General features: G+C 43.8%; 2 protein-coding genes across 7 annotated transcripts in view; one reads left to right on the forward strand and one right to left on the reverse strand.

Moving 5' to 3' along the window:
• Nucleotides 1-10828, reverse strand: MIX23 (mitochondrial matrix import factor 23). 6 transcript variants are annotated; one of them, XM_062005685.1, is made up of 6 exons: nucleotides 10606-10826; nucleotides 9633-9758; nucleotides 8960-9106; nucleotides 5498-5557; nucleotides 433-586; nucleotides 1-286 (listed from the first exon to the last, which is right to left on the reverse strand). In XM_062005685.1, exons 1-6 carry the CDS (start codon nucleotides 10654-10656, stop codon nucleotides 279-281), a joined length of 546 nt encoding a protein of 181 aa, XP_061861669.1. In that variant the 5' UTR covers nucleotides 10657-10826; the 3' UTR covers nucleotides 1-278. The 6 variants fall into 6 exon arrangements, 5 of the variants coding, with proteins under 5 accessions (XP_061861669.1, XP_061861701.1, XP_061861680.1 ...); XR_009819517.1 differs by lacking the exons at nucleotides 1-286; nucleotides 433-586 and adding exons at nucleotides 598-854; nucleotides 1027-1208 and having other exon boundaries at nucleotides 10606-10824; XM_062005717.1 differs by lacking the exon at nucleotides 433-586 and having other exon boundaries at nucleotides 10606-10788.
• Nucleotides 10768-18463, forward strand: part of FAM162A (family with sequence similarity 162 member A) — a 10868-nt gene continuing 3172 nt past the window's right edge. The window contains exons 1-3 of the mRNA XM_062005729.1: nucleotides 10768-10982; nucleotides 12187-12306; nucleotides 15592-15700. Coding sequence (XP_061861713.1) covers nucleotides 10967-10982; nucleotides 12187-12306; nucleotides 15592-15700 — 245 coding nt within the window. The 5' untranslated portion in view covers nucleotides 10768-10966. The remainder of the gene's footprint in view (nucleotides 10983-12186; nucleotides 12307-15591; nucleotides 15701-18463) is intronic.

Consider the following 18463-nt stretch of genomic DNA (forward strand, 5'->3'; position numbering starts at 1 on the left):
GAAAATTATTTTAATACTATAAAATTCATTTGTTCACATATTTTGTACAAAAGATGAGTTGTTTTCTCTTAATTACAGGAGAATCAATTCAACCTTGAGATTTCAGCTAAGTAGGTCCAAAACAAAACAAGACTGGGTTCTACTGGTTCTGGAGGGTCCCAATACAGCTCACCCAAGGTCTCTTTCCAGTTTGGCTCTCATGGTTATGGACCACCGTGATGGAAAATACCCCACATCATTGACTCTTCGGAGGCTTGTAGTGAATTCGGCAACGCTCATTAAATACCTGAGACATCAAAACAAAAGAGCAAAAGCAAATCAGCCCTCATCCAGGAGAGGAACAGAACTTCAGAGCTATTTTGGGCAACTACCTGTCTACTCAGCACCCATCTCAAGCTTCCCAGCCCTACTGTACCAACAAATGGTACTTACCAAGGCATCTGTCTCCATTTCCCTCCTCTCCTGGCTTTAGTGAATCCAAAGTTTGCAGCCTGATGCTCAGGGACTGCACAGCACTAAAAGTGTTCTCCCTCAGATAAGGCAGGTTCATAATCCTGGTAGTCTGTGTGATCAAAAATGCTGATGCCTTTTTTGGTGGTTTTTTTTTTAAAGAGAGAGAGAAATCATCAATGGCAGGTTCCTGACTGGCTGTGTTCTGTAAGTTCACTCTGGGATTCAAGGGTGGACACTGTATTCTTCTCTTTCCTGAGCAAAGCCATTTTACGTTGTCATGACAGCCAAGAAGTGCAACGGCTCTTGGAAACCACGCTCACACTCAGTTATCTGGCCACAGTTGCTGCTGCTGCCAGTACTCCTAGGCAAAGGGCACACCACTCTTGCCTCTGGCACCTCCTCTGGGTAAACATTTAGCACACAGAACAAGAAACTGAAGATGTTGTTCATTTAGCTCAAACTGCAGGCCTCCTCAAGCAGACTGCTTACCCCAAGGACAGCCAAGAAACGTGACTATGTAAATTAAGGCAGTCTGAGTCAAAAGCACAACACGTAGACTCACACCAAAGTTACCCTTGCACTTTACAAGCCATTCGTTCATTGACCCGTTTGGCTCCAAACTCCATCCAGCACAGGAAAAGCAACAAGAGCACCACCTAGCATCAAGCCGAGGCACTGCCCGGTATTAGTTCCTCCACCAGAACTGCAAGAGCATGTTTTGGCAAGCTGTCCAGGGACCTTTCAGATCCAAATGCCTGTGATCATCAGGATATCAAGTTTAGTGAACTCTTGGCTTCACGTGCAAAGTGAGCCACGTCCTAATTTTCAGTAAATTATGCATAGCTTTATATAAATACATTATTTTATACTGTAACCTCCTACAATCTTGTACTTCTACAGCTGATCTCCTTAATTCAGAGCTCACAACCCATGGCAACTTCAGCAAAAGTGAAATTCAGAGCATTAGATTTAATGCATTAGATTTAGTATTGACTGTTAATATTTTTTTTGAGTAGTTTTCAACTTAATTTTCAAATCTAATTTGCTTTAGGAAACAGACACGTGTTACAAACTGCTTCATGCTGCAGAAAACAAAAGTTGTGACAGCTTGCTTCCCACGCTCACAGCTAGCCTGTCCCATTACATTATCACATGCAACTGACACCTCTGGAAGAGTTAAGAGGATGTAAGGGCCTGAGATCAGATAAGTGAGAGAAGGAAACTATAGAAATGAAAAACCAACACAGGATTCCCATTCAGAAGCATTTTAATACTAAGTAAATGACACCATTTTAATCCATTGTCTGTCAAAGACATTTTAAGGGCATGCATGTCTTCAAGGGAACTGGAAATATACTCTACAATACTGCAAGGGTCTCTTGCATCAAACAACACACCAGCCTGCTATCATGCAAACTTTTAAAGCATCTTTAACAGTAACTCTGTAGCTTATGAAAGGAAGATCAATACTGCAGTCTTATTTAACACTGCCTCCTACATTTAGGATCACTGATCCACAGATCCCCGTGTGCTACTCAGTGAGTGACACATCAAGGCCTCAGATAACAGTTGGCCTCCAGATGGACCCTGCATAACTATACTTGATACATCTTTACAGACAAGTTTCTTTACTGACAATAGTTGCATTAATGAAATATGCTTGAGTATTAGCGAAAGAGGTAGCTTAGACAAAATGTAATTGTTGATGAGAATAAAGTCCTTCAGGTTAGTGAAAGAGGTAGCTAAAACATCTATGAGAATGTATTCATGGGGTTTTTTTTTAATATCTCTATTCCTCTGTGTGTAGGGGGCTGGTGTTCAAGGCTGGGAAAGCAGATGGTCAGCCTTAACTGAAAGTTACATGAAAGGAAAAACCTCAGAAGATAAGGAAATTCCTTTGGTTCCTCCTGAAGCCTTGGCCACGTTTCAGGTGGGATCTCAACAGAGGATAACACCAGATTTTCCACCAATTAAGTCACGTATTGTTTATTCAATAATATAAAAAGCTGGACCCTCTTGCAGCGATTTTGGAGGCCTCACATGTGAGTGGATATGCCACACAGCATTTCCCAGTTGCCAGGAAAGGCTCTCCAAACCCTTGCAGCATGTGAGGCACCCCAGCAACTGTGGGTCTGGATGATGGTAACGTATCAATAGGGCAAATGGTGATGTATCTTTCTTAATCACTATCTCTATTCCCCTGTAGTAATGATTAGGTGCAGTTCCTTGCTTATACTTTTGCCATTTAGGGATAAGAGTGTTGTAAGTTTATTGTTGTAACTTAATGTTTTATGATATTTTTCTTTATTCTGTTTTTCTCTGTAACATTTAGAATTAGACACTAAAGTTAAATTAATCTCCTCATTGGTGTCCTTTCTGCCCCTCCATCATTTGGCAAAACATTGAGTTACACTTAACTGATATTCATGTTACCATGCAGAAGTTTGATTTTGCTGTCTTTTACATATTGACACAAAACACTCCAACAGGGACTGTCTGACACACCAGAAGGCTAAGCTGCCATCCAGCAAGGTGATGAACAGTCTGGAGAGTTGGGCAGAGAGCAACCTCACGAGGTTCAACAAGGGCAAGTACAGGGTCCTGCACCTGGGCAGGAACAACCCCATGCACCAGTACAGGCTGAGGATTGAACTGCTGAAGAGCAGCTCTGCAGAGAGAGACCTGGGAGTCCTGGTGGACAGCAAATTAAACATGAGCCAGCAATGTGCCTTCATGGCCAAGAAGGCCAATGGCATCCTGGGATGTATCAAGAAGAGTGTGGCCAGCAGGCCAAGAGAGGTTATAGTCCTCCTCTACTCTGCCCTGATGAGGCCTCATCTGGAGTACTGTGTCCAGTTCTGGGCTCCTCAGCTCAAGAGGGACAGAGAACTTCTAGAGAGTCCAGCACAGGGCCACCAAGATGATCGGGGACTGAATCATCCTTCTTATGAAGAAAGGCTGCAGGACCTGGGGCTGGTCTAGAGAAGAGAAGACTGAGAAGGGACTTTATCAATGCTTATAAATATCTAAAGGATGGGTGTCAAGAAGACTGGGAGATTCTTTTTTTTGTAGTGCCTAGTGACAAGACAAGGGGTAACGGCCACAAGCTGGAAAACAGGAAATTCCACCTGAACATGAGGAGAAACTTTGCTGTTCAGTTGAGAGAGCCTCGGCACAAGCTGCCCAGGAAGGATGTGGAGTCTCCTTCTCTGGAGGTTTTCAAACCCATTTGGGCATGTTCCTGTGTGAACTGGTCTAGGTGAACCTGCTTTAGCAGGGAGTTGGACTGAGTGATCTCTAGAGGTCCCTTCCAACCCCTACCATTCTATGATTCTGTGATAAATTTCAGCATGGAAGTGCTGTACAGAGATTAATGCAAGTGTCTTCTTTTGGAAGTTAATTCCTTGTATGCTATCAGCCAAACAAAATTCAATTTCTATGGATTTCTATACGGATTCTTATAAAACACCATTCTTCTGTATGTCAGTATACAGCAACCCAGAGTAAGTGTTTGAAAGTAAATGTTTCCTATTCAGATTTTTCCAGTCACTTTCCAGTTGGTTTGGGCTAATGTAAGTACATAAGTGTACTTTCCAACTAAAAGTCAGCAACAGTAAAAATCAGTGGAGGTCCTCATCTGCAAGCCAATAACCGCTTCCATACAACAAACTGCATCCAGCCCACAACTATGACTGGTTGCAATTCCTTCAGTGACATATTTTTACAGGTAGCAAAATGAGATATTTATGCCTATATTCAGAGACAATAGCACAGATGGAGATAAAACCCAGAAATACTTTTCTCTTCAAGCCCTACTCTAAATATTAGCAGGTTAAAATATCCCCGCACTGTTTATAATCTATCTTCAGGAAAAAATAGACGTTTCTGTCACTAGCAAAGCTTACTGCAGTTACAAGAAAGCACTGGCATGAGTGCTAAGTTTCATACAAATCTGGGCTTCACACTGAAGATGGGAATGAGGATTGTCCCCTATAGCAGAGTGGCCATAAAATATGTGCCACTGGTGAAACACAGCATGTTGTTAAGTCTGTGGTGTTGCTTGGTCATAGCTGAGCCATTTTAAAGTTAAGCTTAAGGGCATGATTAGCTCTTCCATACAGTATAGAAGTAGTACTGATGGCAAAGCATACATGGAAAACCATGTAAACACTCATCTAATCAGCCTGCATTGAGCTGTATTGTGGTGCCTAGACCTCTAAGAATACATGAGACTTCAAGCTGTATTGCCTTTACACTGACGCAATCCCAGGGAGCAAAGCCCTGAAGTAAAGATTAAGAAGGGAGCTGCAGATAGTACTAGCTATTTGAAAAAAATCCTTTTTGTACTTAAGAAAGAAGTTCTTTATATAGTGTTGAAAACTCACAACATGTAGAACAAATCAGAAAAGGATGCTAGATGTGAAACGCTGCAGTGACAGAACAGCACCTCAGAATTTAAGCTCAGTGTTAAGATCACTTTACAACAAGAGAACATTTGTGGCCACCAATCCAGAAGGTGATCCCCTCTGTTGACACAGGAGAGCAATGGCAAGCCTGCCCTTTGCACTAGGGAGTATCAGTCCCAGCCTGCAGAAGCTCCATCAGAAAAAGGTTCAATTTCTACTGTCCTCACGCCTCCTCTGGCCTCTGATCAGAAGTGTGATTAGTACCAAACACAGCCAAAATTGAAAGACTCATCTTTTTGATGTTGTTAGGGGCCCAGTAAAACTTTTCAGAAGGGCAACCATGAGAAAGTCTACAGAGCCCTCAGACACTGGGCAAGGTGGAGAAAGGAATCTACACAGGAAGTATTTCATGGTTCTTCCTCCCCTTTAAATCTGATGCTTTTATCTCCTTTGCAATGCAACTGGAAAGCTTTGATCTCTACATCCAGAAATGGGAAAGTTACCAGCCTGAAACATTTCCCCCAGCACTACTCTCACCCATTTCTAATTAACCTGCTCAGAAGGCACCAGTCCCACACCTCCAGTGCAAGACTGTCTCTGGGGACAGGACATTATCGCTATTTTAAATGACCGAGTACCTTCCAGCTTCTGTCGTTCACCACTTCTTCAACATTCAGCTCCGACTGCATCAATTTCAACTGCAGAAAACAACAGATAAAGAGATTATTGTCAAACAAGGCTCCTTGCAGCCTTCCTACCAGTGCAATTTTCTGATCATAACCCCAGCACCAGGTGTAAGTTCACTCCAACAGTGCAAACTGAAAGGCTGGAGGCATAATTATCGCGAAAGCCTGGTTCTTCCATTCAGCCAATACTCAAGGCAAACCAATGTCTGTAAGTGCAAAGTGAGAGCAGACTTGCAATGCAAGCCTGGCATAAGCAGCCACTGATTACTAATGTCCTGTTCCTAAATATTGCCCATCAAGATTTGCCAGCAATTAACTGATTAACATGAATGACTTCACAGACAAAAATAAGTACATTCGAGCACTGAGCATAGGGAGTGCCAGTGCTGGGGGTAGCTCTGAAGCCCTCAGTTGTCATTCCTCCACACATCCCTATATGGCATAAGAGTCATATAGGATGCTGGCAGCACAGCTAGGACTGAACACAGATCTCATACTCTGGATTTAGAACTAAGACCATGAAGAGATCCTCCCCACTTCCTTTGCCTAGGTCTACCCTACTGACCACAAAAAGGTCTGCCAGAACAGATGATGTATGTTCATGCTACTTGAACATGTTATGTGATCACACCAGGACAAATCAGGTCTACACAGATGCAAAAGCTCTAACAAAAACTAACACAATATGCAGTTCTTGAGCACCCACTCAGCCCACGAGAAATGAAAGAATCTCTTTATTTCACATCTACTGGAAACTCCAAGGGATGGGTATGACCGTTGTCTTCAGGTGACCAGCTATAATTGACCCTGCCACAAGGCCTTGAAGCAATAGTAGATCTAAGACCCATCTGTCATCTTTGACAACATTTAGGATGTATTTTTGTTGGAGACCTTAATATGACAAAGGATCAGAGTTTATCCATTTTATTTAGATGGTTCCAATTACAGAGATGGTGAACAGGTGCAAGCCAAGACAGCAATCCCATCAAAATCACTTCCAAGTGAGATGTCCAGACACAAGCAGCTACTACAGTTGTTGGTCAGACTTTTACCTATTCAATAAGACTTAAACTGTTTGAAATAACACTCCAGCATCCACAGAGTGCTAGATGACCAGGATCAGGCTCTATAAAATAACCACTCAGAAAATCTTTTAGCAGTTCAAAAAAAGGACTTTTCTGCTGAAGGATGTGAATAGGTTCACAATCATCTGGATTGTCACATTAATTGCCTTTGACACCGAGCCTAAGCAAATCTACTGTTACAGCATTTTCTTTAAGAGTTGCAGACCTGAACAATATATGGTCAAAGAACAGCCCTCCTGTAATGGAGGGCTTGATATTGTTTTTAAAACATACTCTGATATATTCACAAGCCTTAGTCCATTTGCTTGATAAAGCTAATAATCCTCATGCTGCATGGTTTGGAGTTCCAGAATTTATTTGTTTAGATATTCTGTAACACTTCATTCAAGTAAACTAAGATGCTAACAAATCAATCAATATAACAATCAAACAATGTGGATTAAAAGAATTGGCTGCTAGACTGACACTACTCCAAGTTTTCTTATTCAATGATCCAGGAACAATAGTTTTGGACAAAGTCTTTCCATTTGTACCATTAGCAAGATGAGAGAAATGCAAATAAACAAGAAAAAACAGATCTGTATTGCAACCACCCAAGTGAATATACATTTGAAATGTACAACCTTAAATGTAGGATGTGTTCTGCCAAGATAGCTTATTTAAGTTGGAAAAGCACCACAACTCTCAAATATTTAAAAAAAGAAAAAGAAAAGTAAAGCAGAGGGGCTACATCTCATAAAGTCCAAGTGTAAATTTGAGATAATGAGATGCTTCCAAACCTTGGCTTCCTTTTAACCATTGAAATCATCTCCAATTACAAAACATTATCATTGTGATCTTCCTACTGGTTTCAGTGACCAAATTTGGGGTTCGGTAGCTAAAGAATTGGCTCTGCAGACAAGACTTGTAGAAAATACTAAGCTACCATTCTAGTTTTCCAAACTAAGGGAATTGCTAACAAGCATCCATGTAAGTGAGGCTTTAGGAATAAAATCCCTCACCTGCTACCTGCTTCTTCAAAATACGAGCTCACCACAGAGCACTTCTCTGAAGAGCACACAAACAAACACTACACTCAGTGCCTGGGAAAAATCATATACCCAAGCTCAAATCATCCCCTCAGGAAGCTCTTTTACTACAACTGCAACAGTATCAAGCTGCTCTTTGTTTTATAGCATTTGCAGCAAGGAAAGCTGCATCCAGAACATAGGAATACATATATATATCTGTCTCACAATGGGATGTGTGGTTGTTCTCAGAAGAACTCGCGGCTACACTGGAAACTCAAAGGCACCGGTTCAGAAACTCTGGTTAAGGCAGTCCTCAACAGAGGAAGGCTCACAAAACCACTGAACATGAATAAGCCAGCGCTCTCACTTGGTATGTGCTGCAAGCATACAGCATGGGACAAAACATGAAGTGACACGAGCTATATGGAGCAGGTCTGGAAGGGAAATCCACTGAACGGCTCACACGTCCCCCTGCTAATCTCCACCTCTAGAGCTACACATGGAGTATCTTTGCCTCTACAAGGGAGCCTCTGAAAGGGGGGCAAGAACTTCACCAAAGTTCCCTTCTCCACTTCTAATACTCCATCTAGATTTACCTCTGGCAAAGCACATTGTCCATCCAGAGGCCAGAAGGTTGAGAGGGTGTTTGCACACTAAAACTCTTTATGCAAACACAGAACTGTCTCTCCCATAGTCACAAGGTACTCAAAAATTAGCCCAAGAAATCCTAAACAACAAAAAAGTTTGTTAAGATGAATTGAAGATTACATGCCAGCTCCTCATGGAAGATGAGAACTCCAATTAACACATCCAGTAAGAACAACGTTTCTCAGGGTGATGATGAAAAGCTACACAGCTTTAAGGCAGTGTAACTGTGTGGTGCAAGAGACATACATGAACGCCACATTTCAGTATCTTCTGGTGTTTATATCTTGGCACCCATACTTGCCACTTGCAGATATACTAGTTTTACAAGACCTTAAAAAGGCAAAATGAACCTTCAGGCTTTTTGAACGGACTGAGAAAGCCCCAGGTAAGTTGTATATTAAACAGTGTTAGTCCACCATGTGGAAGTACACAGGTTTTGTTATGGTATTTGCGTAACAGGGTCTCAGAAAATGCTCTGCTTGCAGAGTAAAAGCAGCTCTGTCTTGAGGGCTAGGGGAAACGGCTCTCACAAGCCCAGCCAACACAAACCTTGAAAAGACTGCCTGAGTCAGCAACCACTTCAGGTTCTCTCCATCACATTGGTCTTTCCATTTGCAAAAGATACCCTCTTCTTCCTCCCTAAGTGATCTCTGAAAAGGTCCACCACTCACCTTTGTCTGTTCTTTCCTGAGTTGCTTTAATAATGCTACATCATCCTGGGCTTTTTCCCTCTCTTCTCTGAGAGTTTTCACTACACTGGAAGTCTGAGCGATGCAGTTTTTGATGATTCTCTCTCTGCTGGTGTGAGCATCCATCAGCTAAGTGGAGAGAGAATGAAAGTCACAACTCAGCAGAGAATAAAACCACCCGAGTTACAAGAGAGAGACTTTCTAAAGCCAAGGTATTGCTGTACCTACGGAAATCCCTTTGACTCTATAACGTACATGTTGGAAGCAACACTGATTTGAGTAGCAGCTACCAACTTGAGAAAAGGTCCAAGATACACATGAGCAGGACTCTGGCAAAGCAGCACATAAAGTGTGCCACTACTCATTTTTAAAAGAAAGCAGTGGACTGGGCTTACACCACCCACTGAAGCCTGAAGTGGACCCTGAAGGATGGGTATTGCAGAACAAAGAAGTTTCCTGCATGGTTTTAAACTAAAGCAGCTGCTACACGTCTGTGGCTTGGATGTGTAGAGAAGTCGAGCATGCCAGTTACGGGCAACATGAAGCAGGATCTATCAAGGCACTGGTCACCTTAGAAACTGAGGATGCTTTACTGCCCAGTGCACATAACAAAGCATCAGGATCAGAGCTGAAAGTGGAAGGAGTGCACACTCACAGACTGGTACAGCTCTTTACATGTCTGGCTTGCATCGATTTTCCCCACAAAGGAAGCTGTTGGGATAGTAGTGTTTAATTCATGGACGATTCTGTCATCGATCGTCCTCATCACCCTCAGCAGCTCCTGCATAAAAAAAATAACAATAACATTTGCAACTATCTACTCAAAAGCCTACTGTAAAAAAAAACATGCATTATTAAGTCTTTTACTAGAAAACGAAGCAGACTACCCACAAACAAAACCCCACACCAAATGAACAACCTCTGCATGTGGGAGCATGTGGTGCAAACCAACTAGTTTCCTCAGTAGCAAAGGCCAGCGGTGAGGCGGTGAGAGCAAGTCAGCGCCGAGTACCGACCCCCCCGCAGCCCGTCGGCCCCGCTCGCCCCGGTTCCCTCGGGAAATCGCCCTACCCTCAGCCCAGGGAGCCGCCGTCCGCGGGCCTGGCCCCACCCGTTAACGCTACCAGGCGGGAAACTGGGCACCATCTGCACCGAAACAGCAAATTCCGAGTAAAAAAAATCCACCTTTTCGGGGCCGGTTTCAGAAACAGGGCGGTTACCAGCAGCTCCGCCGGCCGGCACGCTGCCCGCACCGCCGAGGATACGCGTGGTGCTTCATGCTCCATCCAACGACGTGAAGGCGCGCACGGAGGCTTCCGCACCGCGGGAGCGTGGTGGATCCCCGTGAGAGTGATCCCCTGCCCCGCTCCCTGCCCGAGGACACCGCGCTCCCGCCGCCGGGGATGCGGGGAGAGCCGGGGTCTGGGGTCGGCCCCGGCCGGGGCATCCCGACCGTTGCGGGGAGGGGTGACCTCGCCACCCGCCACGGGGCGCGCGCTCGCACGGGGGCGCGCGGCGTTGCTAGGAGACGGCGGGAGCGCGCCGACTCGGGGAGGCGGCGGGAGCGCGCGACCCCACACACACACCCCGCGGGCACCCCCCGGCCAGGCCCGGCCCAGGTCGAGTACCTGGAACTCGGCGAAGTCCTCACAGCTCGCCGCTCCGCTGGGCGCCGCCATACTGGAAAGGCCGAGGGCCGCGTCGGCGGCCAATCCAGCGGAGAGGCGGGATGACGTGCAGCGGCGGAGGGGCGGGGCGGGCCCCGTCGGGAGGCGACCCCTAGCGGAGCGGCAGCCGCACGGGCATCTCCGCGGCGGCCTCGGCGGTTTCAGCTGCCAGGCCCGGGCGGTAGCGCGGCGGGGACGGCGCGTTCCCTCGTGCTTCGCTTCGCCTCGCCTCGCCCCGCCAATCCCGCCGCCGGGGCGGGGCGCCGGCACAGCGGTGACATTGAGGGGCGCCGGGCAGGTTTGAGCTGAGGCGAACTGCGCCATGTGGTGCCGCGCTGGTGAGTGACTGTCCCGGGCCTGAGCCCCGGTGGGAGCTGACGGGCTGTAGCGCGGCGGGCGTAGCAGCGCTGTGAGCGCCGAGGCGGCCCGGAGGAGGCGGGCGGTGGGGCGCGGGGTTCTCCCGGCCGGCCCCGGCCCAGCCGCGGGCGCTGCGGCGGGGCAGGTGAAGCGTTGGCGGCTATCGACGCCGCCGGCTGTTAACGAAAAGGGGAAAAGAGTGCATTTGTGTCTTTTTTTCCTTCTCTAGACCCTTGAAAAGGGTTTGGTTTCAGGGGTGGCGGGTCGCCTGTAAATGTAAATATATATATATATATATAATATGTAAGTATGAAATACGCTGTGCCTAGGAAATAACAGGCAAATGCTTCCCACAGGAGACACGTTTTCATTCAGCATTAAAAAGAAAAAAAAATCGTTTCTATTTTTCAAAGTGCGTTTTTTTCCTGTCAAAGTTGTGGTATTTTTTTCCCCTCTGAATTTTTTCGTTCACACTAGGAGCTCCTTTTTAAGGTTATGTTTGTGTATATAAGCTGCCCTGCCCTTTTCTAATACACTACAAAGTTAGGTATCTCAGCATGGCAGGATTCAGCTTTTTTTGGGCTTCTTTTTTCTCTTGAATCTGACCAGTTTGAGATGTGACAAGATGAGACACGTTCCTGATCTAGGTGAACCTGCTTCTGCAGGGGGGTTGGACTGGATAATCTCTAAAGGTCCCTTCCAACCCCTACCATTCTGTGATTCCGACTGGTAGAATGCTGATGTGCAGCCCCCGAAGGAGCACTGTACAAAGTGCATCTGAGGCGTATGAATGGATAAGTTCCTTGGAAGTGATGTCTATTATGTCTTAGAAATTGCTTGTCAGCTGTAATTTTGCATTCCTGTTTCTCTAAATATGGGCAAGCTCCAGTCATAGCTTATAAACAAACCTTAATTTCTTTTTAGGCCCTGATACAATTAAATTTGATGTTTCTTACATAATGTTAAATTTGTACTATTATAATTACATAATCTAACATACATAACTTACAGATTATGATAAATTACATAATATTAGATCTGTAATGTTGTATTATCTAATAGCAATTTTTTTTTTATCTTGTGGTTAAAAAGCACCCAAACACTTGTCTTGAAATGCTCATATTCTCACTTTCTACTATTCAGAGTTAGATTTAGCCCCTTTGCTTCTTCTGCTTTCTCTTCCAGCTAGGGCTGTTAAACTGCTGGGAAGAAATACTCCCTCGGTTGTGATGACTAACGGAGTGGTTCCGAAGATAAACAGGAGGCTTTGCATTAAACCCCAGAAAGAAAGTACACCTCAGCCAAGTAAGAGTTTTTGATAATGGTTGTGCTATGTTTCATGCCATGCTTAGATACTCAAGCTGCAATCATCTGGACAGGAATTTGGCTGACAGAGGTGCTAACATCCCTGATTTTGGGAGAGGGAATTCCAGCCTTTAGACTGAAAACCTGAGCTAATAAAATAGTTATTTAACAAAGCCAAAGGTCAATATTTCTTGTTATAATAGCACAGCTTTTGTTTTGTAACAGGTCACTAGTGTCTTATCTGACATGCAGGCCTGCACTGAGGCACTTCAGCTGTACTATAGAACCAATTGTTCTATCTCAGTGTAAACTATCAATGTTTAGGAAAGTCCTATGAGCTAAACCTCAGCCAGCTCCAGCTGTTCACAATACTGAACATGCCATGCAGGAGAGACTCACTCTGAATCGTTGGCCAGGTTTGTGTCTAAGGGTGGAATTGCTCAGGTAAAGCTCAGGCCACAAAACATTTTTTCACTATATATGTATCAGTTAATGATGCTCCAGTTCACACCTCCCTTCATGGCCTACTGACGCTAGATAGAAGAAGTGTACAGTTGTGAAGCATTTTGCATGCTTTTGGGTTAAAAACATAATGTAGCTGTACTGGGCAAGACCAGAGGTCTTTTTAACAGCGTGGTGTCTGCAGTAAAGAAGGTCCCTTACATTTTTGTGAAGACTAATAGGAATAGAGACCAATAGCAAGCATCTAAGGAAGAATATAGAAGGAAGCATCTAAGGAAGAATATAGAAGGAAGTCTCCACGAGACTGCTGTCCCAGAGGTGGCATCTTTGTGTTTCATAGTCCTCACTGGATTTTTCTTGCATAAATTTAGCCAGTCTCTTGAAGCTGGATGTATTTTTAGCATCCACATCCTCTCAACAAGGAATTCCTCAGCTCAACCATGCTGTGAGAAAACAAGTAGTCTTGTATTTGTTTTTGAACCTGATGCGTGCTTTTCTTAATCTGATGTTGCTTTATTCAGTACCCCTTCCAAAGCAGGACCTGTTCATTATAACCCACACTCCCAATGTCACTTATGAATCTGGTGTCCTCTGCTGTGCTGGAGAAAGCTTCTTTTGCAGGCCAAAGGGCCTCCATCTGTGGTTGTCCCTACCTGTCTTCTCTGAGCCCTTTCTGTTTCAACTGTTTCTGAGATGAGGGATGGGTATTTCACATGCTTTTCAAAATGCTGGAGTCACAAATTTATACAGTGGCATAAGAACACTTTTGTGTTGGCCTGCATTCCCACTCATTGCTAGTAACACTGTTTCTGTTACAGAACATGTTGCCAAATACTTCTAAGTAACCCCGAGGCCTTACTCCTTAGCAGTAATTGCTGGGTTGGGGTCTGTGGTTTGTATGTCAACTGGAATCACTTCCTGTTTCTGTCCATGGGGTTTCACTGGCCATCTCACCGACTCAGGATTCTGAAGCCCTGCAGCTCTTAATGCTTGGCCCTCTTCTTTATGTTTTTCAGTAACCTAGTGTTGTCAGCAAACTGTGTATCCACCCTACTTCCTAGAGAATTCGTGAATCCGCGAGGCAGCACACATCCAGACAGGACACCTCACATTGTTTAAAAAAAAAAACCAAAAAAACCCGAATCTGCTTATCTTTGCACTTTACTAGATGTTAGTGTTATGTTATTTATGGACACCTTTGCCTGTTGCATTCTGAATGTTTCGTATATGGAGTTCGAAAGACCACGCTGAAAACTAAAGGTTCAATCTTTGCCCATATCCATCTGTTTGTTTATACCTCCAGATAAGATAAAAGTTGATACACTGCCTGGAAAAGTTAACATTTTGTGGTGTAATGGTGCAGCATATTCACTTCTCTGTAGCAGTTCCATTTGATTTATTTAATTAATTTAAATGTAATAGGTAAACGCTAATATGACAGCACCTTAGGAAGCTTAGATGCTGAAGCAGGTTCTGCAGTTTTAGAGCTACAAACATAGAGATCTTGTGCAAGATTTGGCTTTCCTTGCATGACCTGAATTTAATTCATATTTATATGTTTGTTAATCTGACTCTGATACACTTCCTGTTCCCTACTCAACTCTGTCAATCAAATTTCTGCATTGTTCACCCTGCACTGGTTTTGTGGTGGTTTAGGCCTGTCTGGGTGCCAGGTGCCCATCAAGTTGGTCTATCACTCACTCTCCTAAACCGGACCAGCGGAGGGAGAAATATAACAAGAGGTTTGTGAGTTAAAGACAGGGAGATCACTCAGTGATTACTGTCACAGGCAAAACAGACTCAACTTGGAGATAAATGGTTTGGTTGATTAACAATCTATCAAAACAGAGTAGGGAAATGAGAAATAAAAAGCGAGTCTTAAGACACTTTCCTCGCTCCTTCTTCTTCCTGCGTCCCTACCTCCTCACTGCCCCCAGCGGCGCAGAGGGAAGGGGAATGGGGGTTACGGTCAGTTCATCACAAATGGACTTTGCCATTGCTTCCTCTCAAGCAAAGGCCTCCTCACCCATCCCACTTTTACAGTGTGGGGTCTCTCCCATCAGAGACAATCTCTTACAAACTGCTCCAGTGTGGGTCCTTCCCACAGGGTGCAGCTCTTCATAGAGTGCCTCAATGTGGGTCATCCACAGGGAAAACAGTCCTTCAGGAACAGGCTGCTTCAGCATGGGTCCCCCACGGGGTCACAAGTCCTGACAACAAACCTGGTCCAGCATGTTCTCCTCTCTCTGGGGTTTTCTCAGGTCCTGCCAAGAACTTGCTCCAACATGGGCTTCCCACAGGGTCACAGCATCCTTCAGGCATCCACATGCTCCAGCATGGGGTCCTCCGTGGGCTACAAGTGGATCTCCATGGACTGCAGGGGCAGGGCCTCACCATGGTCCTCACCACAGGTCACATGGGAATCTCTTTTACTGTGCCTGGGCAGCTCCTCCCTCTCCTTCTCCACTGACCTTGGTGCCTGTGAAGATGTTCTTGCATTCTAACTCCCTTCTGCTGCTGCTGCAGTTCAGCATCTGCACAGCAACTTCTCCCGTTCTCTAATATGTTATTCACAGAGGCGTTTCCTCAATCATTAATTGGCCAGGCCTGGGTCAGCTATGTGTCCGTCTTGGAGCTGACTGCCATTAGCCCTGTCAGATACAGGGGAAGCTTCTGGCAGCTCCTTGTTTAGAGAAGCCACTCCTGCAGCCCCCTACTACCAAAACCCAGGCATGCAACCCCACTACAGGTTTCACTACAGGTGTGGCAATTGTTCCTCTGACTGTTGGTTTTGGTGGGGTGTTTTGTTGGGGATTTTTTTAGGTCGGCCTACTTTGCGGGTGCCTGGACACAAGCCTACAGACTGGGAGAAAAGATTTTTGTTGTGGGCAGGCCACTTCAAAACACCAGAGGAAATACCAGAGACCGTCTCGTAAGTACCAGTTTTGAAGCTGTAAAAGAGATGTTGTCTACGCAGGAATAGGTTGCTTGAATACAACCCCAGCATAACTTTTCTGAAATGGAGTGGGTTTTCAGAGATGAAAAATCTTATGCTGCTGTGTTTGGTGTATCATCTTTTACATAAGATCATCTGACCAATTCTCTATTGCTGAGATGATACCTCCATTTTGATATTTTTTTTCTGTAGGGATGACCAGCATCTATCAGTTGTTTCATTAGAAAAACATCACAAATTAGTTAATTTTTTACTCCTCACTCCCAGTCAAAAAACTTTTTGAAAATATTACTGTGAACTTTCTTTCTATATCAGCCTGCAATTGTTGAAACTTTAATAACACAGAATCATAGAATTGTTTCAGCTGGAAGAGACCTTTAAGATCTTGAGTTCAGCCTTTGTTGTCCTAACCCTATCAACCACTAGACCGTTTCCCTACATGCAACATCCACCTGTCTCTTGAATGCCTCCAGTGACGGTGACTGCACCACCTCCCTGGGCAGCCCGTTCCAATGCCTGACAACCCTTTCAGTGACGAAATTCGTCCTAATATAGCTATAAAATAACTGAAATTCATTTAAAATACTTACATGTCTAGAGGGCATGGTCCAACTTTTCTTGCTCTTGGAATTTAAACCAATAGTGGGAAGGCTCTCTAACAAAAAATACACATAGTCAAAATTTCCCTGTTGCTGGCAGAGTCCATATGTCAAATGCTTTGCCCCATGTCAAAAGCAGAAAATAAAACTGGATGTTCTAGTCTGCCGATCTAAAATGAAGATCAAACTTAACAACAGGCAATTATTAGTTTTTAAAACATTCCTGGTGGTAGCATAGTCAGTCGTCTTTTAAAACGTGCTCGTAAATATATGTATTTAAAAAGATACATTCAATCTGGTATTATATAAGTAAGCAAACTATGTAGCTGCCCTCTATAAAGATACTCTTTGTTTGGATGCACTGTGTGGGAACTGAAAACCCACCCATGTATCTTAAGTTTCTTCTACATGTCTCACAAGGAACAAATAGTGTTAAAGATCAATTCTTCCATTTTGCACTGAGTCATTTTTCTTGAAGTTACATTTGAAACACATAGAAGTGTAAATTGTTAAAGCTTATCAATTTGTCAGTTTGTATGTTTTTGCACACTGAACACTTTTTGCGAGTGGTTTTAAGAAAAGGGAGTGAGCAGAGCGATTGAAGTAATTTCAATGGTTTATTGAAAGGCAAACCAACTTCTGGATAAAGCTATTTTTGCAAGTTTATGGGGAATTCTTGGTTTTTCTTCAGGCAAATAGTTCAGCCAAAGCTGAGAAGGCGACTGAGAACTATAGAAGCACAAAAGCTTGTTTTCCTGTTCTGAGCTGCATCCGAGCAGGTTGTAAAGGCTTGTGATTTAACTCGGTAATGTGGCGCAAGATGTGGTGATCAAAAGTAACTGATGTTAAACAAATTAAGTAAATGTTAATCTTAGCCACTGAACTGATTTAAAATGCAAATCGTTTTCAGGTAACTACCTTTTCCTCTTGTTGTATTCTAACACATCTAAGATACTTCAAAAATTAACTAATAAAGATTTTAAATCCTACTTCTGTGCATTTCAGCTTAATTTGCAGCCTTCACCCAAGTTGTTCATTGCAGATTAGTAGCAAAAACAAAGAACCTGGAAACTAAATTTAACAATTAGCTTCATGGTAGATGGACATGTTTCCTAGGAGAGATGTCATGCTCGGACTAGTACTCTGAAACAGAGATCAAATCACTCTCAGGCTTCTCCTCAAAAACAAGAACAAAACTCTGTTCAGCTCTCAGGTCCTCCATGATTTACCACATTGAACTGTTTGGATCCTTTGTCATCGTTTTTTTCCCTGCCAAATATAAGGCTCAAAATGGGGTAAAAGATTCCATATTCACTCATGTTTGTGATAATTTCCCAGTTCCATTAAATCCACTATTCACTTTACTTTTGGGGTAGAATTACCTAGTCTTTCCTCACACGATGTTGCCGCTTTCCTGATCAGCAATTTTACAATGTACCAAATTTAATCAGTGAGGCTATCAGGCCTCCTTGAGAAGTGAGTCAACCCCTCTAAATTCTCCACAGACAGTTAAATATGTAGGCGAATAGGTTTTTTGGTTATTGTAAACAGCACATCTAAAAGCATTATGCTTCCTTTCTTGCATTGTTATTTCCAATACAAACTTTAAATTTGCTGTAACTGGGGGATCTCCAGAATTCAACCCAAGTTAAATTATTTTGTTTTGCTTTATTTTACCTCATCACAGGTACAGCTGGAAGGTTTTAATAACTGTTACTCTTCTTCTGGAAGACTTTTGGTTTCTAAGAGATAACAGCAGACAAGTTTCTTAGAGAAGTAGTACTGATAAGCCCTCTGAAATGAGGTTTTGTTTTTTTTAAAAAAGGGGTTTAAAAGAGTCCTCTGTCCAAAGCTGATGGAAAGCCTGCAGTCCTTCATGCCTCCTTAGTTTCCTTGGAAAACAGATAACTTATGGCTACAGCAGAGTTAGAGGGAAGTGGTAACCACTGTTCTTTTACCAAGACCTATTTGGAATTTCTTAGGAGCATTATATTCAGCAGCCAGTGTGTAATCCATAGCGCTATCAGATGCTGTAGCAGAGGAAGCCTTCCTACTGGAAAATAGACTGTGCCATGAATAAAACTATCATGAAGTTCAGGCAGATGAAATTGTTAAGCTGTGGTAATGCTTTCCTCTGCTC

The sequence above is a fragment of the Colius striatus genome, chromosome 1 (genome assembly GCF_028858725.1).
Source record: "Colius striatus isolate bColStr4 chromosome 1, bColStr4.1.hap1, whole genome shotgun sequence".
NCBI classification, from domain to species: Eukaryota; Metazoa; Chordata; class Aves; order Coliiformes; family Coliidae; genus Colius; species Colius striatus.

Excerpts from the sequence above, each read along its gene's own strand:
- MIX23 (XM_062005674.1), bottom strand. The coding sequence starts at position 10,656 with ATGGCGGCGCCCAGCGGAGCGGCGAGCTGTGAGGACTTCGCCGAGTTC. Across the intron at positions 5,558-8,959 it reads TCAGGAAAGAACAGACAAAG|TTGAAATTGATGCAGTCGGA; the intron begins GTGAGTGGTGGA and ends TGTTTTCTGCAG. Across the intron at positions 587-5,497 it reads TGAACGACAGAAGCTGGAAG|GCATCAGCATTTTTGATCAC; the intron begins GTACTCGGTCAT and ends CCACCAAAAAAG.